The sequence below is a fragment of the Xyrauchen texanus genome, chromosome 46 (genome assembly GCF_025860055.1).
Source record: "Xyrauchen texanus isolate HMW12.3.18 chromosome 46, RBS_HiC_50CHRs, whole genome shotgun sequence".
In the NCBI taxonomy this organism is placed as follows: domain Eukaryota; kingdom Metazoa; phylum Chordata; class Actinopteri; order Cypriniformes; family Catostomidae; genus Xyrauchen; species Xyrauchen texanus.
Genome location: NC_068321.1, coordinates 9477932 through 9501333, shown reverse-complemented (window position 1 = coordinate 9501333; position 23402 = coordinate 9477932). Strand labels below are relative to the sequence as shown.

General features: G+C 39.6%; 1 protein-coding gene across 3 annotated transcripts in view; it reads right to left on the bottom strand.

Moving 5' to 3' along the window:
- scaper (S-phase cyclin A-associated protein in the ER) overlaps positions 1-23402 on the bottom strand; it is a 157385-nt gene that overhangs the window by 20284 nt on the left and 113699 nt on the right. For all 3 annotated transcript variants that reach the window (XM_052119901.1, XM_052119903.1, XM_052119902.1), the window contains 4 exons: positions 20529-20749; positions 15868-16023; positions 4752-4998; positions 352-501 (listed from right to left, as the gene is read on the bottom strand). In XM_052119901.1, the coding sequence (XP_051975861.1) occupies positions 352-501; positions 4752-4998; positions 15868-16023; positions 20529-20749 (774 nt within the window). The remainder of the gene's footprint in view (positions 1-351; positions 502-4751; positions 4999-15867; positions 16024-20528; positions 20750-23402) is intronic.

Sequence of the window (23402 nt, the reverse complement as noted above, 5' to 3'; positions counted from 1 at the left end):
AAACATATCCTTTTGCAACTCTTTAAAAAGCCTGAAATACTGTATAAAGCACTACTAAAGAAATTCATACATAAACACAATTTAAATTTTGTCTACAAAACTAATTTCAAGCATTTAAGAATAAGCCTGATCTTCAAAAGGTCTTCAAGAGCATGAGAAGCATAAAATCAGTCCAGTGTGTCCAAACATTTCACTGGTAATGTACATTTGGTGTTTGTATTTGGTACAAATGCTGCGACACATTAAAAATTAAATTTTACATAATCATGATGCCATAATGCCTATTCATAAGACAAACATGCGTTGATGCTTGTGTATATGATGTAAGAGCAATAAAGTAGGTAATCGCACCTGATTGTCTGGGTGGTTGACGGTGAAGTATCCCACACAGATGATGAGCTCATGAAGCATTTCCTCAGAGCTATGTTGAGAGCAATACCACAGCAAAGAGCTCACAATGTGTCTGAAGGCCAGAGATAGCCCCTCTGCTCCTAGAACAGTCTGGACACAATATATAGAGGTTAGTAACTTGACCAGAGGAAGAGTCTGGGAATATCACTGAGTACATGCGTTGATGTATGTCTGGACATTACAGAGATGCAATAAGACATGAAAGTATGCATTTTATACTGAAAAAAAATAATATATATATATATAAAAAATAAATAAAATAAAATAAACACTGAGGCAAAATAAAAAATTGGGGTTCCTGAAATGCCACACTGACAGAACCACTGGAGAACCTCAAGGCAACCTTTCAGTTCTCAGGGAGATACTTGGTCTTCGTTTCTACAAGAATTCTACAGACTGTCAATGGCTCTCATCACAAGGGAAAGATTATGAGGTTTGAAGTTACTCTAGTACACGTAGGCAGCATTTCAGGGTTCTTGCAGTAACTAAGGCAACGTCCAAACTAATCTGTTAAGTTTGAAAAAAAAAAGTTTTCCGTTTCATAACATCATCGTTTCCGAAAGTACGTTTATGGAGTATTTCCGAAAGTCTCCGTTTTCAATGCCGTTCCAGTGTGGATGAGAGCCGCAGGCATACTTTAGTGAAACTCATATACTTTCAAATGAAAACGTGTAAGTGTGGACATGGCCTAGAAGAATTTTTCTTTAAGAACTTGAAAGGGTGTCTTGAGTTCTCCAGATGGTTCTACCAATGTATCTGTGGAACCCCAAACAGTGCTTGGAGAATTAAATTTTTTTACAGTGTACAGTGATTTTACTGTGGTTAAGGGATGTTGTTAGGTAAGTCTGAAAGCAGAACACACAGCCTTGAGTGGCTTTCTTTTTTTTTTTTATAAAATGGCAAATCAATAATAAACAATAAAAACATTTTCTAAGGGCTGGCAAAAAAAAAAAAAAATTCTGTATTGCTCAGCTTTTTGACAATATTAGTTAGACTCTCTGTATATGCTGTGCAGCTCCTGGTCATCTCAAAACTGGACTACTGTAATGCTCTGTTGGCCAACCTCCCAGATAGCATGATAAAGCCACTGCAGATTGTCCAGAATGTAGCAGCGCATCTGGTCACTCCCCAGATGTATAGGCTGCAGAGTGGCGTTCACAATTAACTGCTCTGTGGAAATAAAGTGAACTGAACTCAAAGCACCTCCTGAGCATGCATGTGCATAGATGGCTTTTTGATCATAATAAAGTGTTTCTTTAAGCGTGTGTCTGCGTGCCGTGGGGCACATTATTAGGTATTAATTCCAACCTCCACACGATCTGCTGAAACCATCTCAACATTCAAGAACCACCTGAAAACACATCTGTTCTGAGAGCTTTTAACCAATCCACACTAATTACACTTTCAACTACAACTAATAAACTCTGAGAACTTGGCAGTGCAATAATGCAGATATTGTTGACTTTTGTATGTGAAATTGCTTGTTGGGTTCCTCATTTTTAAGTAGCTATGGATAAAAGTGCCTGTAAAATGACTAAAATGTAAATATAAACTCATATCTATATACTGTATTTATGTATTTGCTCTGAAAAGGCTCTGAGTTATGATGCAATGATTAGTTGAATCAAAGTTTAAAATGGATTCACTGACATGGACAGTATGAACTGATTAAATCAAATTTCCCATCTTTAACAATGTTTTTGCCACTTAAATTTAAATCAGCTTTAAGACTCTTCTATATTATTGACAGATTATTCAAGGCTTAAATTTCAAAATTCTTGACTGTACCATTCGTGGCATGTAATAAAAATGGTTTTGTGCCGCAAGCAACATTAAGCTCTATTTTCAGCAAATCAGTGGGAACATGGCACAAGAGAAGGTGGTGAAACTTGGGGAGCATTTGTGAAGGTTAAACTGGCTCTGGAATCAGTAGTCCCACCACAGGACCCCCCAATTCACTTAATTAAGAAGATGCTATCTGTTGGTCTACAGACAGTATTTATTAAACATGTCAACATGAGTGAGTGCCTCAGGGTCAGCACTCAAACTACTGACATTTTCTGCTGGGTGGGAGTGTGTTAGCGATGGAGAATCAGAACAACCACAAACAACAATACCTGAAAGTCTTGATGTATGCAGAAGGAGCAATCCTTTGGGTTTGCATCACCACAGACTCACTAAATCACGTTTGAAATATCTGGACTGTATACCGATGAACTCACACAGCCAGTTTGGTAATAGCTTGACACCAGCTTAATGGGACTCTACAATGTTATAACGAAAAACTATAATGCATTGTACAAGAGAGCTGTTGGATGCTCCTTTGTGATCAAAAACCAGCCATGGCTTAAAAAACCCCAGGAAATCAAAATGAAAAAGATTTGTCTTTAAATGCATGTCTGTTAGCCTTTAGGACGTTCATAGGATAAGTGCAGCTCTAAAAAAATTGAAATTACCTTTCAGCAGATATAAACATTTAAAATGTTCTCTCCCAAATATAAAAGGAGCGATTCACCTTTGTAAATTAACCTTTTAGTTGTTAGACTTTTTCAGCTAATGTAAACCACAAGGTGAAATGCAAAACTAATCAAAATGCTCAAAATAATACTTCCCAGCTGTTATCAAGAGTACGGGCGATCAACAACACACTGAAGTAATTCATAGGGTTTCCATCCTCCTCGTTCACGCCTAGGTGTTTACATGATGATTTAGCCTCCTGATACCGTTTTTCTCTCTGTATCATGCCGACTGAAGTATGACCAGAGCCTGTGCACGTTACGCCACTCCCTGTCCGCATTACTCACCCGGAGCTTTCAACATGACTGGCCTGAGGTCAGAGGTCAGCTGTGTTTACATCAACTTTTTTCTGTGAAGAAACACTGATATCCTACCAGTGGCTCTGAGGACATTTGGAGGTAACCCTTGTTGGACCGTTAGCTTTGAGGGTTATGGCTTTACAGTCCGCATATACGTGCTAATACAAGAGCGGAGATGAAAAAACACAACCATCAATGAGAGCCCAAGAGTTATGATGGCAAGCAAACATGAAATATTTATTGCTTATGTTGTTCTGAATGTCTGTCTGAAAGATGTGGCCAACATAAGCTAAAAAAAAGGTAAATCTCAATATTATTCAATATTTATGAAATTCTCAATACTTTTTTTGCTCTTATATGGCTTAAAGCTGTGTGTTTATTTTCTCCAATCAGAGGAACGATTTCAACCAAATTCCCATTGTAGCCAATTAAAAAAAAAAACATTTAATGACAAGAAGTTAAAAAAGTAAAAATCTAGAAATCACAAGAAAACATGACATTTTATAGTTATTTATATTCACCAATATAACAATTAATCATCAGAAATATTTACATATATTTGTATTTTTGCAGGGACTTGGAAGATTTTCATGTGATGATAAACAATGTTTTAAATCAGATTTCTGAATCGATTCATTGAAAAGAATAGTTTGAGCTGATTCACGGAAATTATTCCAAATTATCAAGGCATTTTGCTACTTAGGCAAATCAGACTTTTTATTAAAACGTCTGTTTTAATGTTCTAATACTTGCAAGTCGCAAGGTGGTGCAAACGTAAAACTAGTTTAAGAAACATGATTAAAGCCTGATTTAAATCATCGTAATATTGACGATGTTGCTTGATTTTATATTGCCAGCAGTATCATTGCAAATATTTAACACATCGCCAAACCCCTATATCTGTAGCTAGCTGAAGGGCAAGTTAGTGGTCTTCTGCTTTTTCTTGTCCTTATGAAGAAGAACAAAGCAGTATAACATTACTTTAAGCAGACAGAGTGGCTGTCAAGACTTGGATGACCAGCATACCACAAACAAGATGGCCGATTATGTCGCACACAAGCATCTTTCTGCAGAGCTTGGAATCAAAAAGGCAGGATATGACAAATTGTAAACGAGTCCTGAGCAGTAAGGTCATCAATCACTTGAGAAGATGCTCTTCAGATGACTATGGTACTTTTCAGAAATCTTCTGGACTCTATAAAACACCTAAACTAGATTATTTATTCTAAGTGTACTTGGTTGACTCCAGAAAAGAAGCTAGAACAGGAAGTTTAGCAAGAAATTGCTTAGTTAGGGAATGAAAGCTAGTTTGAATAGTTGCTGACTGTCGACAAGGATAGACAAATGGGAATGTTTGGTATTTGGTAAAATAAGTTTTGCAAGTGAGTCATATGGGTTTTGGAAAGACCTCTGAGTGAGTAGATGACAGAATTTTCATTTTTGGGTGAACTATGCTTTTAATTCTTTAACTACATACCATATTAAACCTCTGTAACATGCATGTGCCACACTGGAAATCAATACCTGGAAGGCTGCGAGGTCCAACAGGGCAAAGGTGTTGAGAAAGCGCAGCCCCTGGAGGGCCACCTGGATGACAGAGGGGCTATAAGGCTCCTGGAGTCCCACAGGGCCAGCAGTGAGGGACTCAGGGAGGGAATTATGGAGCAAGATGCAGTACAGCATGTGGAGAACACCCACCAGGTCGGTGCTCTGCAGAAGAGTCGTAAAACCAGTGGGGTCCTGACGTTTGTTGTCGAAGACACTCAGAGAACTGGGGAAGAGAACTGCATTGTATTAATTTAAAATGATGATGAAAACAAATGTGGAAAAAAACCCTGAATGGAATAGAATGAAATCCTAACGTACTGCTAACTGCATACTGTACACTACCTACTACTGTTTTTTTTAAATAGTATGTAAAACAGTATGAAACTATATTTCAAATATCTCAATATATTGCTAGTTAAACAGAGCAAATGGCATCCAGTTACTATCTATCTTTTTAATAAATTGTGTAAAAATGTATTTTATTTAAAAATAAAGTGGTGGCTCAGTGGTTGAGGCTCAGGGTTACTGACCAGAAGGACGGGGGTTCAAGCCCCAGTACCACCAAAATGCCACTGTTTGGCCCTTGAGCAAGGCCCTCAACTCCAGGTTGCTCCAGGGGGATTGTCCCTGTAATAAGTGCACTGTAAGTCGCTTTGGATAAAAGCGTCTGCCAAATGCATAAATGTAAATGTAAAAAAAACCCAATTTGGAATGCCCATTTCCCAATGTGCTTTTAAGTCCTCGTGGTCGTTTAAGGATTTGCCTCAATCCGGGTGTCGGAGGAGGAATCCCAGTTGCCACCACGTCTGAAGACAGTCAACCCGTGCATCTTTTCACGTGGCTTGTTGAGCGCGTTGCCAAGGAGACATAGCACATGTGGAGGCTTCACGCCATCCACCGCAGCATCTACACTCAACTCACCATGTTTCCCACCGAGAACGAACCACATTATAGCGAACGCGAGGCGGTTACCCCATGTGACTCTACCCTCCCTAGCAACCAGGCCAATTTGGTTGCTTAGCAGACCTGGCTGGAGTCACTCAACACACCCTGGGATTCAAACTAATGTATCCCAGGGGTGGTAGCCAGCGTCTTTTACCACTGAGTTACCCAGGCCCCGTAAAACATTTTTTTAAATTCCAAATAATTAGTCAGGAAGGAGACGACTCTCCTACTGGAAATGGCAATTTGAGTCATGCGCATTGCGTTATGGAACAGAATGCATATGTAACATAGGACATATCTGTGGGATATAACATGGCTATATACACTTCACATTTTAACAAATGTAGTAGATCAGCAAGTATTCCACGCATTCCAGAAAATTAGCTATGGACAGCATACATACTGTATACTATTTTTCTTTCAAAAATAGTAGGCATAAAGCCATTCCGAACATAACTTCAACAAGGACAAACATTAAGAGATAGGCAGCAAAAGATATTCAGATACATATTCTTACTCAAAAGAGCACATTGTCCAACAGGTAATATCCACTGAGCAGTGACTGACACTCCAGGAATGAAAAACAAATCAGGATCAGATATACTTTTATTCTATTAGCTAGGCCATAGAAGTTCCTCAGGCCAGTGAAATAAGGTTCCCCATGTTTATGCACCTTTCAATCTGAATCAATGGCCTTTCAAACAAAATCAGAAGTGCATAAAGCTGTACTTTGGGACAGATGAAAAGGGCAGGAAGAGGAGGCTGGAGCTCAGTTTAAAAACAGCTTCTGAAAGCATCAGAACCTGAGGTGGTGCTGGTTGGTTGTTGTAGCCGCAAAGAACAAAGTCCCAGAATGTAAGGAGTGTGGGACATCTGGTCTCAGCGGCTTCTAAATTTACTTACTAGACCAGAGCTGCTCTGTTTTTGATATAAATAACGAAGGCAGGCCTCGTCTGTGAAGCAAGGCTATGGGGCAGATAGGCTTAACCGGTAACATTGGGCCTTGCCTAAGCCAGGAATGAAAAGTAAGACACAGTGAGGGTGGCTATGGTCAGATATATGAGGAGAGATAGAAGAGACTTAACACTTCAGAGCCTGGGATCAGGGTCTAGAGTTCAGAAAGAGACACACAGAGACAGAGAGAGACAAGAAGGTGTAAAGAAAGAGAAAGAAGACAAAAGAAGAGGGAAAAACATGAAAGAAATGTATAGAATGAATGTATAGAGTTATTGAGAGTATATGATATGTAAAGAATGTGTATAAAATGAATGTATTAAAATATGTGATGTGTACAGAATGTGCTGAACGGATGCAGAGTGAATGAAAAGAAGATGGATATGTGTATAAAATTAACGTACAGCAGAGAAAGACAGAATGTGATGGACAGGTGTATAAAATGAACATATAGAACATATACAGTATAGAGATGGACAGAATAAGATGGACAGATATATAGAATGAATGTATACAATGCATAGAGATGGAAAGGTGTATAAGATAAATGTATAGCACATACACAGTGTAGAATGATGGACAGAAAGTGATGAACAGATTTATAGAATGAATGTATAAAATGTATAGAGAGATGGACAGAATGTGATGAACCAATGTACAGAATGAATGAATAGAAACGTATAGGTGTATAAAATGAATTTATGGAATGTACAGAGAAATGGACAGAATGTAATGGAAATATGTATAGAGTGAATGTATGGCATGTATAGAGACAATGGGTAGAATGTGATGGAAATGCATATTGAGTGAATGTATGGCATGTATAGAAAGATGATGGTAGAATGTGATGGAAATGTGTATAGATTGTATGTATGTATGATAGGTATAAAGATATGTGTAGAATGTTATGGACATACAGTATGTATAGAGAGAACGTATGGAATGTATAGAGAGATGAGGGGGTAGAATCTGATTGAAATATGTATAGATTGAATGTATGGCATGTATAGAGAGAAGATGGGTAGACTGTTATGTAAATGCATATAGAGTGAATGTATGGAATATATAAAGAGATGATGGGAAGTAGAATGTAATGGACATATAGAGTGGATGAATGGAATGTATAGAAATATGGTTAATTTGATGGCTAGACAAAACAAATATAGAACATTTATAGAGATGGATAGATGCATAAAATGAATGTATAGAAAGACATAAAGAATCATTGTATAGAATGTAAGTAGTGCAAAACATAACGTGAAATTGAACACATAAAATGAACAGAGTGCTGTCAGTTGATTACATTTTTTAAATCGCGGTTAATCACATATTTTTTTGTAGTTAATTGCAATTAATTGCAGATTTTGAAAGTGCTGAAATTTTACACTATATATACTTATTGTTTTGTTTTCTATCATAAGATGGAAATAAATGCATTTTGACAAGAAATATGTAACAATATAATACTTATTTAACATTTTACAAACAAAGCCTTCCATTCCATTCATCAAATGCATTAAAACAGCACCAATTCAAATAACATTAAACATTTCTCAAAGTATGTGGGAGGTTGACTAATTGAAATAACTTGTTTCCATATAGGATGCATATTCATTGCAATGCGCATTATTAATCTGTCGTGAGATTGCGGCTATCCACTTTGTTACAGCAATCGTGAAGCTGCGTTCATGATTCGTGTCAGAGCATCAAAGCCAGCATCAAGCTTTGAAAAGCGAACCATGAAAAAAGCGCTTTGGTGATAGTTAAGACTTGACTTGAATTAAATGTGCCTTACAAGTACCATCTGGGCTTGTTTTGTACATCATACAGTGCTAAGAGCTCCTTTCTCCATCATTTTATCAATGACAGGTAAGCATTTTCAGAGAATCTTTTATTTACTGAGATAACAACCTTCTCGGCTCTATCAAAGGAGAGTTTTACAACATAGAATGTCAATGGGACCGCCGCGTTATACTATTTTATGCTAAGCTTGTAGGCTCATCTTGGTAGAAGGGCTCTGGCGCTGTGTCTTTTTGTGAAGTGTGTGTCAGTGTAATGACACCACGCGGATACATTAGAAAGTTTTCACCCTTCACACAAATGTTTATGCCATATTAATGGTAAATGCGTTAATCGTGATTAAGAAAAATTAACGTGTTAAACTTTTTGAATTAATAGCATGCGTTAATGCGTTAATTCTGACAGCTCTAATAGAGAGATAAACAGAATGAGGCAGACGGATATATAAAATCAAATGTAGAGCATATAGAGGAAGATGGATAGAATATGATGAACATATGTATAGAATTAATGAAAAGCGCAAATAGATGAATAAAGAGCAAAAAGATGTAAAGGTGAGAGAAGGACATTGTCTATAATGTGATAAAGCACTGACAGCACAGCAATGACAGAGCCAGAGCACGGAGAACTCAGTCTTGGAATTCAGACAACCATCTGTCAGCCAATAGCACTGACTCCACAACTATGCAAACTCACTTCGCTCTTGGGCCGTCTTGTGTTCCAACACATTTAATTAAGACCCATCTTACCAGATTTACAGCACTGTGTTTGTGTCTTAGTCAGGACAATACCCTGCAGATTAGCAGGATTGGTAACTTCATACCCCTGTGGTACATTCAAGGATCTGAGCAGAAGTGCCCCTTAAAGCTGATCTGAGACAAGATCTTTTGCTACGGTTGCAACAGCAAGGATCTGGATATGAGTATCAAGGGCTGATCTCTAACCAGCACAGAAGGGGCAAGTTCTACAGGGTGTCATGTTGCAAGTGAGGATATGTCTGCGAACACTACACCAAGTGCACTGGAGGGGAAACAGACTTTTTGGTAAGCCGAGGGGGTAAAGGAGTGTCAGAGTAGTTGGGGAGGAAACCTCAGCCTCGCCAGTGAGATCACAGAGAGTACGAGAGATCTGCTAGATGGAATTAGCATCTGGGCAGAAGACTGATCCTGGCCCTGCTCTTCTAGTCCACATTTAACATTAACCAATGTAAGAAAATCCTTAAAACTGGTCTCAGTTCAGAGGAGAAGGGCAGCATACGCCGACAGCCACGATCAGTGTCTATGTGAAGGAACAAAGACTTGGTTCTCACAGAGTGACTGTGCATGACGTACTTCACATCTCCTGAACCTGAAACAGGAGAAAGTGCATTGGGATAAAAGTGAAAGGCCTGACAGAGGAAATTCAAGTCTATCTACTCACCCCAAATAAGCATAGTCTGATTAATACATGCTTGCAGCTAAACCTGTGGTAATACTGTTAGTGCCTACTTGATTTAGAGAGAACAAGAAGAAATACATTTGAAACTGTAATTAGCCGTGAAACAACATCCATAAAGGAAACCAATTTAACGACTCAATAAAAAATATGTTTCTACATTAGTTAAGGTACCTTAAGGCAGAAATATACTTTGGTTTTCCGTGTGCCATTATGTCTCACGCACAGTGCATACAATACAAATTACGAAATCAGTATGCATGGAGCCACATTTTTATAGACACGTGGACAGTTTGCATCTTTGCACGATGTCGGCGCATGTCGGTAAGTCCGTATGGGCTCACGGACAAAAGACTATACTTTCAAAGGCTAGAGTGCACAATCCAGCCTTACAACCTTTTGGAGCTATGGTGCAGTGGTTAGCGCATGCGAGCGTGGTATGACCGATATAATGCTCTTGGGGGGATTCAAGTTTAAATCCGACTTGTACCATTCCCGATCCGATTCCCATTGCTTTACACCATACACTCTCTTGCAAAAGCCCATAAATTAAGAAAGGTTCCTAAAATCCCTAACACAGTATCTACATTGACCAATAGCGAACAACATCCTGAGGCAGTCAACTCATAATGCTCACTAACAGCTTTAATCTTGAGGACTTGCATTGGGATTTTTCAGTGTAGACAGCTATGCTGAAAGTAATGGGAGCACTGATAGCCGTTTTGTTTTGTGTCACAATTTGCAATATATTTCAGATCAGTTAACGTGTCATCATTAGCTTAGAATGACCTCTCCATGACAAGTTCTGATTGGCTGTCGATGACTATGGATCTCGGTATTCAACCCCACCACACATTTGGTGTCCAAAACGCAAAACCCCCACTGTAAGAATAATCCCAGAGCGAAGCAACTGCCAGATAACAGAGTTGTTCGGAAATGTCCAAGACTAGTCGGACATGGGACAACATCCTGGCCCGCTGCACAGTGAACAATGGCTGAATGGAGACATAGAAGGCTGGATTAGGAGAGGTGTTGATTATGCCGCTGAGCAGTTTTGCACAGGACTATTAAAGAGAAGAACTACTGGCACTGGAGTTTCTCACAGATATTCAGTGACACAAGCCAAAGGATTTTGTGAGCGATGATGGTGTTGAACAGCTGGATGTTGTCATAGCATGCAGCAGCTGGAACAGGACATTGCTGGCCACCGTACCACCGTAGGAAGAGCTCTGACCTATGAAGAAACTCCAAAATACAAGCGTAATGGACTGCTTTGTCTGTGTAAAATCTGAATGTGTGAATGAAAGTATTAAGAAAGTATAAGTTAAAATATTTAAAGCGGAATTTAGCTTGTAACTTTTTCACAGTTAAAATCCTTTCTCCTGTAAGCCATTTATGGGTTTATTTTCCTGAAAACAGTAAACACAGTGGCATTTCCAATACTGCTGTTTGTTTAAGCATGCCGACAACCAATGGCGTGAGTTTGAGACGGGGTAATTCTGCAGATATTTGCAGAGTTCTGTGGGTGCAGATCCCATGGTGACCTGCTTATAAACAGTTGTATGTTCTCATTATCAATTATAACCACAGTTATAATACGTGATACTTATCTATTATATAACACATTTCAAGTCCAAACGTCATGTGATATTATGCGTTATAATGCATTACACTCATGTTTTATAAAGCAATAATAGAGAATCAAAGCCTCTAAGATTTCTATGGTGAAACTGAAAGTACAAAGACAGCATGAACAGTGCAGCACTATGATGATCAGTCTTGTCTGCGAGTGAGGTTCAGAGGTCACAGGCGGGATATCACAAGCTGTGACTTTGTGGTTAGCCTCTGTCAGCAGTTTTGCACTCTGCCACACACATGTGGGTGGGCTGCAGGCAGGAGTTTACAGTGCAGGGAGACAGGACTGTGGGGTCAATAGATGACTATCAGCACAGACTCTGCAGGGACAACATCAGACACTGGGAAATGAGCTAGTGATTGATGGGGCTGCTGTCTTTGGTGTACACCTCCACAGACATCTAAACAACACAAACTACAGTGTACTTCACCTATTCATTTAGATAGGATCAAGGGTTGAGGGATGTTTTGGAAGAGTGGGAATTAGGGTTGGGCATTTAGCTAAATGAAATACATCTCAATGTTTATCAGACTTTTGAAAATGTTTTATATGCAATATATATCAATATGTAAACTGCAAAAATTGCATTTCTCTTGTTTTCAAGTAAACATATAGAAACTTCAAAAATGATTAAAAACGGAAAATACAACTGATAAGCAAAACCGTAAGAAATGTAAGGGATAATGTATAGTCAGCCGGTCATTATCACAAAATAAACCCCTTTATGACAAAATGATCCTGCTTATTACATGCCTACCTAATAAAATATATATAAAATATTGATATGCGTTGAAATTATGTTATAATGTTAGAAGACGACAGCAGAATTCAACCTCTGGAATTCAGAGTTCTGACCAACCTGGTTTATAGCTTACATTGCAAAGATTCTCATCTGACAACTTGTTATTGTTCTTATTACAAGACAATTTGCCAAATAAATAAATAATTGGACAAGAAATATTGATTTGAGTTTTATCATTTTATTAGCTTAATTTTAGAGATCAAAGAGTGATACAATAAGTAGGGAAGATAAGTTGCAATACCCCGATGTGTATCATCTGGCACCAACAATTATGCCATGGTCCAAATCACTGAGATCAAATTTGTGAACATTAACTGAAGCTCCTGACCTGTATCTGCATGATTTTATGCACTGCACAGCTGCCAGACAATTGGCTGATTAGATAATCGCATGGATGATTGTTGGTGCCAGACGAGCTGGTTTCAGTATTCTGTAACTGCTGATCTCCTGGGATTTTCACACACAACAGTCTCTAGAATTTACTCAGAATGGTGCAAAAAACTAAAAACATCCAGTGAGCATCAGTTCTGCAGATGGAAATGCCTAGTTGAGGAGAGAGGTCAACAGAGAATGGCCAGACTGGTTCGAACTGGCAGAGTCTACAGTAACTCAGATAACCACTCTGTACAATTGTGGTGAGAAGAATATAATCTCAGAATTCTGAGATGTGGGTTGGCGCTGTTTTGGCAGCACGAGTAATAATATTAGACAGGTGGTTTTAATGATGTGGCTAATTGGTGTGTGTGTGTATATATATATATATATAATACAAAATTATAATTCCCTACATTTGTAAGCATGTAATTCTGGTTATGTTCACCCCATCACCCTCCAAAAAGTATTATTTCATTCCACTAGATGAATCAGAATCAGAATGAACTTTATTGACAAGTGTTCTCATGTACACAAGGACTTTTTTTGGTGATGGAAGAAACAAGTGAACAAAGAACATTACAGTGAGACACAGAATATAAAACATGGTAAGAGTATAAACAGACATACAAATAATAGGAAATATAATGGAATGGCATTTGTACATGTGCAAGTGGTAATGTATGTGCAACGTAGGGGTATGTACAGTTATTGAATTAAATGTGAATCTTGAGGTTTAATTGTTCACGTGGAAAATGGCCAGAGGGTAAAAACTATTATTGTGCCTGGATGTCCTGGTGCTCAGTGCTCTGTAGCACCGGCCGTTTGGGGTCCAGAGTGATTCTAACTGCATGTTTCCTCACTCTGGAGACGCACAGGTCTTGAAGGGTGGGCAGGAGGGAACCAATACTCCTCTCAGCAGTCCTGACTGTCCATTGTAGTTTCCTTCTGTCTGATTTGGTGGCTGAACCAAACCAGACAGTTATAGTACAACCTCTGCTGAGCTTTCTTCACAATGGAGTCTATGTGGAGGACACACTTTAGAGATGGTAGAGCCCAGAAACCTGAATGACTCCACTGCTGTTCAGAATGGTGAGATTGGGAGGGGGGATTTCTCCTGAAGTCCACTATCATCTCCACTGTTTTGAGCACGTTCAGCTCAAGGCTGTTGTGACCGCACCAGCTGTTCAACCTCCCATCTGTGTGCAGACTCGTCACCGTCACGGATGAGGCTGATGACCGCGGTGCCATCTGCAAACTTCAGGAGCTTGACAGTGGGGTCATTCGTGTACAGGGAGAAGAGCAGTGGAGAGAGAATGTATCCTTGAGGAGCACCAGTGCTACTATTGAGGGTCCCGGATGTGAGTTTTCCCAATCTCACTAGCTGCTGCCCATCTGTCAGAAAGCTGGTGATCCATCGACAGACTGGGGTGGGCACAGAGAGCTGGGTCAGTTTGGTTGAGAGAAGATCAGGGATGATGGTATTGAAGGCTGAACTGATGTCCACAAACAGGATCCTTGCATTAGTCCCAGGTCTGTCAAGGTGTTGCAGGATATAATGCAGTCCCATTTTGAAAGCATCATCCACTGACCTGTTTGCTTGGTAAGTCTCTCAAACGACTTCATGACCACAGATGTGAGAGCGACAGGTCTTTAGTCATCAAGTCCTGTGATTTTGTTTTTTTCAGGGACCAAAATGATGGTGGAGCATTTGAAGCAGCAGGGAACTTCACACTGCTCCAATGATCTATTAAAGATCTGTGTGAAGATGGGGGCCAGTTTGTCAGTGCAGACTTTCAGACAGGTAAGTGAAACACCGTCTGAGCCTAAAGCTTTCCTAGTCTTTTGTTTCTGAAAGACCCGGCAGACATCCTCCTCACAGATCATAAGTGTAGATTGAGTAGCAGGTGGGAGAGGAGGGAAGTTCCAGGAGGTGTTGGTGTGTGTGTGTGTGAAGTGAAGATCAGAGAAGGGGATGGGTGTGAGACTGGGATTTTCAAACCTAGAGTAAAACATATTCAGTTCATCAGCCATTAGTTGACTCTCTGCATAGCGAGGGGGAGGTGTCTTGTACTTGGTGATGCTTTTCATGCCTTTCCACACAGTTGCAGGATCGCTGGCTGAAAACTGTATTTATTTTTGTCAGATTTTCAGAGTAGCTTATTTTAGCCACTCTGATTTCCTTAGTAAGTGTGCTCCTAGCCTAGCTGTACAATATTTTATCACCACTACGAAGATTGCAGCAAGTACTAGAAATTTTTTTTCCCTCTATCGTCTTACGTTGCAAAATGCCAATCTGGAATGAAGGTGGTGCTGTAATGCATTTTAGCCTTCACAGTTGTGATAGTTAATAGACTTTCAGTCTAATTTTCAGTTCAAACACCACCCCCATTGTTTCATCAAATATCTTGACCTCTAAGTGGATTAGAGCTCAATCTACGTGTCATTAGAAAGCAGAGATTCCTTTGCAATGGTGTATAACGTTTGATTATCAGTAGTCGATAACAAATATTTCAGATGATTTGTTTAACAAGCTTTTCCTACTGAACCGCATATTTTGTTCTGACATCTAAGATATAACATTGGATTTTTCACACAAGCAAGCTCACAGACAAGAAAAAAATGGCTCATTTTGTAAAAAACTGCCAAAGATAAAAGTAGATTTAAGGTTTTCAGCTATTTGGGAACAAATATTCCTGAGAATGAGAGCTTCCATTTGATATATGATTTGTCTATTTAGGTGCTATTTGAAAGACATTTATATTTATATTAATATTTTCACCACATGACCTCTAGGTGGTGCTGATTTGCAACACAAATGTTTTCAGGCCTTATTTTGTTATTTTATGTAACAAATGCAGAAGTGATTATCTACAAAGAGTTCAGATTCTAAGCTTTCAAAAGATACCCCATATGCCTTACTTTTCTTTCCGGAGACTTGAATATTTTAAGTGTAAACTTAATAGCTCCCCCTTTTGGACCTGTTGGTGGGTCAGCGGGATTGAAGAGGTTAACATGTCTAAAAAACATGGTAATACCATGATATTTTATTGTAAGTAGGCTGGAGTGGAGTGTTGACGAAGGGATGAAGACTGAGGAAAAAGAAATGGACAGGATTTAGGAGTTATTGTTAATTAGACGTCACTCACCGGCCAGTCACAGCAAAATCCAGTTTACACATCCCATGCAGAAAAGCTGTGGCTTGTTCCAAAAACGAAGCCATCTTGGGACACTCATCTACTGGTCCTTGTACATACAGGAAACAGCCATTCAACTTGTCGATCAAGCCCATGTTCACCACATAGCTGAGGGAAGAAAAAAAAAAACCATCACATGAAAAACTTCAGACATAATAACTTGAGTACCAACTGCATTAGTTGTGCTAATTGCCAGTGAAATAATGCAAAACTCAATTAGATTATTGAAAAAAATGGAGAGGAGGGTTATTGAGTTATTCATTCCAAGATTGTTACAGACACTACTGTAGCTCTGTTTCAAAACCTAGTGAGCTGCCTTGCTTTCTATAGATTTGCACTATTAGTAATAGATTGCAGTATTTAATAATAAGACCTAGTATTATCTAAAGTCAATGAATTCTCGCATCGTTCGCTATCTTGGATGAACATTTTACTGAGCTTGTTGCTATTTGTAGCAAAGAATTTGCATCTGCACATTTGTGTTTAGTATGTTTTTGGCCTTAGAATTTGGAAAAACTATGTATCTTGGAAAGCAACATAAGGTTGCTGCCTACCTTTTTCAGTCTAGTTAGGCAGCTCACTTGGTTTTGGAACATGTGACACTAGCCATTGTGGTTAGTGTCACAAAAGCCTTTGCAATCCAAAACACCCTGTAAAAACATGAAACCCGAGCTCCTTGTCTGAGCCCACCACTCCTGTCAATTACATCCATATCTCTAATTTGTCTGGTCAAATGAAAGGTCTCATGACTGTGTTTTTTCCCACCCTCCTGGCTACAAATCAGACCTAATTACAGTATTAGCAGACGGCTGTGTCTCCATATGCCAGAGAGATCCAGAAACCCGGAAAACCCCTACCTTTCCTCTTAGCTCAGGTATGCCTGTTCTTTCACCAACTCCCACATCCAGCAATGCCACGAGACCCCTGGCAGTCAATCACAGGACCTCCCAGAGAAGTCCAGACCCCCATTTGTCTGCTCAGTTAGGGCAATGCGCGGACTCATGTTCGTTGATGTGCGGATCACACCCATTTTTCACTCCAGTCTCCCAAAGTCTGTATCTCTCACCCGCAGTCTCTTTTTTCCACCTTCATACCTCCTTTTGTTACGGCTGTCACTCATACACGGCTGCACTCAATACAGGTAATTACAATCCTGCCCTCCCCCCCTTTCTCAATAGGTCAGCCGTCACCTGAACTAAAGCCCCTTTTTATGGCTTTATCCTCCTCTTTGACTTGGCCAAGGCTGAAAGTGGCTTTCCATACGCCATTGTGCAGCCTATCAGACGATTCATATATTGGATCTGTATGCAGCTCGTTCAGACAGAGTATATCCTCAACATGCACATACATTTCTTAAAATTCAGACCACCATCAGTTGGTTTCCATTTAAATCTTTACATCCAATAGATAATAAGAGAATTTTGGCATTCTGCCCGAGATGTGGCACAGCAGTTAGCCACCATGCTCCAAATATTTTGTACCTTGGTGCTCATGTGGAAAATGTTGGTTCAAATCTGGCCTGTATTAAGTCCCACTCCCATTCACCCTCTTTCCCCAAAGTATTTCCTGTCTCTCTATTTTTGTTGTCAACCAGCAAAATCGACAATTTGCCCATACTGACATTTTTGCAGACAGGCCATCTTTAAGGAGCTCATGCAATGACTTGATGAGAACAGTTTTCTGTCCCGTGTTGACGTATTTCTATTGAAACCATACTTTATTTAGGGCACATCAAAGAGCTTATAACTTTAAAAAAAAAAAAAAATCATAGGCTTTAGTTTCATCATATATATAAACCTACTTGTTTGTTACTTGTAATATAGATGGCTTCAAAGCTAATCGACATGGACTAAAAGCCACAAAACTCCACTTTTTCTCACCTTTTCTCCCCAATTTGGAACACCAAATTCCCAATGCACTCTAAGTCATTGGGAGTGGTGATGGCGTAGTGGGCTAAAGCACTGAACTGTTAATCAGAAGGTTGGCGGTTTGATCCCCACAGCCACCATAATTGTGTCCTTGAGCAAGGCACTTAACTCCAGGTTGCTCCTGGGGGATCCCTGTAATAAGTGCACTGTAAAGTCGCTTTGGATAAAAGCATCTGCCAAATGCATAAATGTAAATGTAAGTCCTCGTGGTGGCATTGTGACTTGCTTCAATCTGGGTGGCGGAGGACTAATCTCAGTTGCCTCCACGTCTGAGAACATCAATCCGCGCATCTTATCATGTGGTTTGTTGAGCACGTGCATTATCACGGAGACCTAGCATGTGTGGAGGCTTCACGATATTCTCTGCGGCATCCAAGCGCAACTTACCATGCGCCCCACCGAGAACCACATTATAGCGACCACAAGGAGGTTAACTCATGTGACTCTACCCTCCCTAGCAACCAGGCCAATTTGGTTGCTTAGGAGAATGTGCTGGATTCACTCAGCACACCCTGGATTCGAACTCGTGACACTAGGGGTGGTAGTCATCATCAATACTTGCTAAGCTACCCAGGCCATGCAAAACTCTTTAATTTCATGGGGTCTTTAAAAAGCTGATTCATTTGTTCCCGTTTAAAAAAAAAATTATTCTCATATTTTTGCTTCCTCGTTTGTTCCCTGCAGTTTTATTTTTGGTGAATCAGCCCCTACATGGCCTTTTCCGGTTATGTCTGTAGTGTCACTCCACGGTCACCACGCTGGGCTTGAGATTGCTTGTGTCAAACAAATCATGGGAGGGAAGATGGAGGGATTGTGGGAAGCATGGGATTCGTTGCGAACCACGTTGTCTGCCTTTTTTCAGAGCAGGACAAAGCCCAGCACCGACCCTCTCCTCCGCACTGCCCTACTCTGATGCAGAGTTCAACTTCAAGTCACTTCCAAAAGAGAATTTTGGCTGATGTGGAGACAGAACACGTTCGGTTTAGAGATTGGATAATGTGTAAAGGAGTTACCAGTAGAGATGTTGTTCCTCACCCAACTGAAGCTCAGAAAGCCAAGACTGATTAAGTGTACAAGGGTGTGATGTCAGATTAAAATACAGTGGTTTGTTAAACACATTTCACAAACAGTCTATCTGAGCTAACCTCTGGATTTTCTCCAAGGGGTCATTCCCTGCACAAGGGATTTCTTTGCGTAATTCATGTGCATTTCACAGTGCAGAAAACCCCCTTGTTACTCTATACATGCGGTTAGTGTGAAACCTGCAGTAGCGTCAGGCAGTATTTGCTTACACCACAGCTGCGGGAATGCTTATATTTAAATTTAAGGAAAATGTCATGTTTTTCTGCCTCCATTAAAGCAGTCTATAGAGCTGGAGGTGTGTAGAAGAGGGCAATGAAAAAGAAAAATGCAGAATGCAACAGGCTGAAAACATTGCATATAAAAGCAGTAAGGGAAAATGTGGACATTTAGAAGTGTGTTTACAGTTCACACTTTGCTTTGCTGATGGGAAAAATAAGCACAGTTGGGAATTGTTCGCATTTTTAAAAGTGCATTATTTTAAAATCATAATAAAAGTAAAAAAATTATATTACATGACACTTTTTTTTATTGAAATGAAAAAAAAAATTGCAAAACTTTTTCTTGTTGTCAGTTGGGTAAGGCCAGAGACTATGTTTTTTCTTTTTTGATTTCCTCCCTTTTCTACCAAATTTGGAATGCCAAACTCCCAATGTGCTCGAAGTCCTCGTGGTGGCGTAGTGACTCAATCCATGTGGTAGAAGACGAATCTCAGTTGCCTCCGTGTCTGAGACCATCAATTCGTGCATCTTATCATGTGGCTTGTTGAGTGCGTTACCGCGGAGACATAGTGCATGTGTAGGCTTCACACTATTCTCTGCGGCATCCACGCAGAACTCACCATGCGCCCCCACCGAGAGAGAGAACCACATTATAGAGACCACTAGGAGGTTACCCCATGTGACTCTAACCTCCCTAGTAACGGAGCCAATTTGGTTGCTTAGTGACCTGGCTGGAGTCACTCGGCATGCCCTGGATTTGAACTCGCGACTCCAGGGGTAGTAGTCAGCATCTTTGCAAAGCCAGAGACGGTCCACTTCTATTAAAATGAATGGTAGAAATTGGAACAGCCAATGGTCAACGGATGCAGAAAAGGAGGTCCCGCCTACAGGTAAAAGAGCCAACCCCCTTTTAGATACACACATCGCCTGTCAATCAACTTGAGAACGTACCTGCGCATTAGCTAGACAAGCTGGGAAAATTTTGTTTTTTAGCATAATCTGAGGTAAAGAATCGCCATTTATGATACCAGTGTTGTCAGATTTTACTGCTGATTTGAAATATATTCTTTGAATGTAATCTTTTTGGTCTTTCCCCATTCAAGTAGATAGGAGCTGCACTTGTATGCTGCTTGTTTACATAGAAAAATAGCTGCCCAGCCTGCCTGAGAGCATCACAAAGAGTGGATTGACTTGCAAAAAAAAAACTTTGGTAAAGCTCTTCCAGAATGGTAGTTTGCAAGTGTTTTCTTTTATTGTTGTTGTTGTTGTTCAATTCAAGGTTCCCACACTTGGATATCAATATTTAAATAATTTATCATTAAAAATTAGATATGCATTCAAGAAGCTGAATGAGTGGTGAAAATAAATCAGAAGTAGTAATAACCTGATGAGATCTTGAACACGTGTGTTAAAGTTCTCGTTGGCAACAGGTTGGCTCTTGGTGTCTGGTGTGCAGATGCGTGGCGCATCTCCATTCAATTGAGGTGGATACAGCCGCCCCAGCACTGCGGCGACTGTTTGTAGAAGACTTGTCGTCAAACCCTCAAAGATCTGCTTATTGACACTGCAGCCGAAGATGCTTTTGTCCTCATCTGGCACGAAGAGCTGCAGAAACAGATACAGATATGTTAGCAAACATGGAGATAAAAAGATCTTGAAAGACCACAATGTTGTTGTGTAGTCACAACCCTCTTCAAGACTGCAAAGAGGCGAGCTAAAAGTATGGGGTCAAGACAGAGTTTTTAGGTTTCATCAACAGCCGCAGATGAACATCATCACCAGCGACTCTCAAGATGTACACAAGCTTGTCATTCTAAAACTACAATTATGTTTAAACAACTGGAGCTATTTTCTTTGACCTCAACTCTGAGCTATGATACAATATTTTTACAGTAACTTGCATTGTTTTTTCATCGTTTTTCACTTGCATTGTTTTTTCATTTTCATTGTTTTTACTGCCGCTAATCCTACTTTTGATGCTTACAATAAAAAACAAGATAATTACACTACTATACAACTTGTTCTAACCAAACATCAGTTGAAATTAATCTGCAAAGGTCTAAAATACAGTCTATTAAATTAATTGTTTTTGTTGTGATTTATAAAATGAAAAAAATATAGTAATTTAACATTACATTCAACAGACATTTTTAAAGAATTAGTTAACCCAAACATTTTAATTCAGTCATTGTTTACTCACCCCTTTATTGTTATAACGCTATATGACTTTTTCTTAACACAATGTCTAGAGATGTCATACAAAAGGTAGTTTATGGTGACCACCTCTTCAAGCTTCAAAAGAATGCAAAAGTATAATTCAGAAGTCTAATAAATTATTCCATGAGACACATGATTTTTATGAAAGCATACGATAAGGTTTGGTGAGAAAAAAAAATGTAATGTATTATTTAGTGAAAATGATCACTGACCGTTGATCTCCTGTGCACATTCATGATAGGACACGAGAGCAACAGTTCACACAACCCCCTTGTGACATTACGACAGGTCCTCCACAATGATAGCAACAACATAACATAACACAGCTGCACATAAAACAGAGAACAGAACTTAATAAACATGTCTGAAGAGTTTGTAGATGAATAATTTATGCATTTCTATGCCCAGCCTTATTTTTTTTTAACGGAGTACTCGGAAATCATACAGAAACAGAGGAGGCTACAGGCAGCCACAGTCACACCGTGTCCTAACTTGATGGCAAACAAAATGTGATAAAAGCTATATTTTCTATGGAAATCACAATATTTGTCCTTACCAGCAGTGAAAAGTGATGGTACATTCTATCGATCATGTGTTTTCTATTTTCAGTATCACAAGGGTAACTCAATCCACTGAGAACTTCAAAAACTCACAAACAAATACGTCTGGGCATAGAAATGCATCAATTCTTTGACTAAAAATTCTTCAAACATGTTTAGTAATTTCTGTTTTCTGTTTTGTATGCAGCTGTATTGTAATCTGTTGTCGCTATATGGCTGTGGCAGATATTTTTAGATAAACAAACGAGTTTCCACTTGTTTATATCAATGTCACGAGGGGTCTTTGTGAACGGTTACTCTCGTGCCCTATCATGAACATTCACTAAATATTACATTTCAATTAGTTTATCACTAATTGAAGAGGTGGTCACTATAAACTGCAATGTATGGCATCTAGCTCTATTGCCAAATGACTACAGCCCCATAGACTCTCTGTGCCAGTGCAATGACGAAATTAACAGTTGGATGTGCCAAAATTTCCTTCAGTTAAAACAATGACAAGACAGAGGTCATTGTATTTGGCAACAAAGTCGAAATTCCACAAGGTAAATACATACATTGACTTCGAGACAAGGGCCTAAAGACAAATAACATCAAGTAAGAAATCTTGGTGTCATTTTGGAGTCAGATCTTAGTTTCAGTAGTCACATCAAAGCAATAACTACATCAGCCTACTATCATCTAAAAAATATATAGCCAGAATTAGATGTTTTGTACCCATTCAAGGCTTAAGAGAAACATGTTCATGCATTCATCACCAGTAGGGTAGACTACTGCAATGGACTCCTAACCAGCCTTCCCAAAAAGACCATTAGACACCAGCAGCTCATTCAGAATGCCGCTAACAGGATTCTCACCCAAACCAAAAAATCTGAGCATATTACTCCAGTCCTCAGGTCTTTACACTGGCTTCCAGTTATATTTAGAATTTATTTTAAAGTACTATTACTTGTTGCAAACTTACTAAGCTTACTAAGACCTGGGTTGCATCTAACACAATCTTGGCACTGTGGACATGCAAAAATGTTCAGTCAAAAATGGCCTGTGCTGGTCTCAATATCCTTGCCCACCACTCAGGGCTAGACTGGTAATCTGGCATATGCACTTTGGGGCTGATCAGGGGCGGACTGGCCATCGGTAGAACCGAGCGGGCCGGTGGGTCGGCCGTGAAACGGGCTGCGATGAGCTAAAATGAACAGCCGCGTAATGCACAACGGACCAAAAAACAGTGCCGTGATATGCGAAAAGGACAGTTGCTATGTAAAATCCTGGGCCAATTTCTCTTCCCAGTCCAGCCCTGCCACCACTGTTGCACAATAGACAGAGTAATTTAAACTTTAGCTTGCATTTTAAAGCATGTCCAATTAAAGCACAATAAGTGCAAATAAAATGGAACCCGTCCTCTTTTGTTTCCACACACGTGCCATTAATCTTTGGTTGGAATCCTGGTCCTCTGGTGCATTAAAAACAACAAGGGTGCT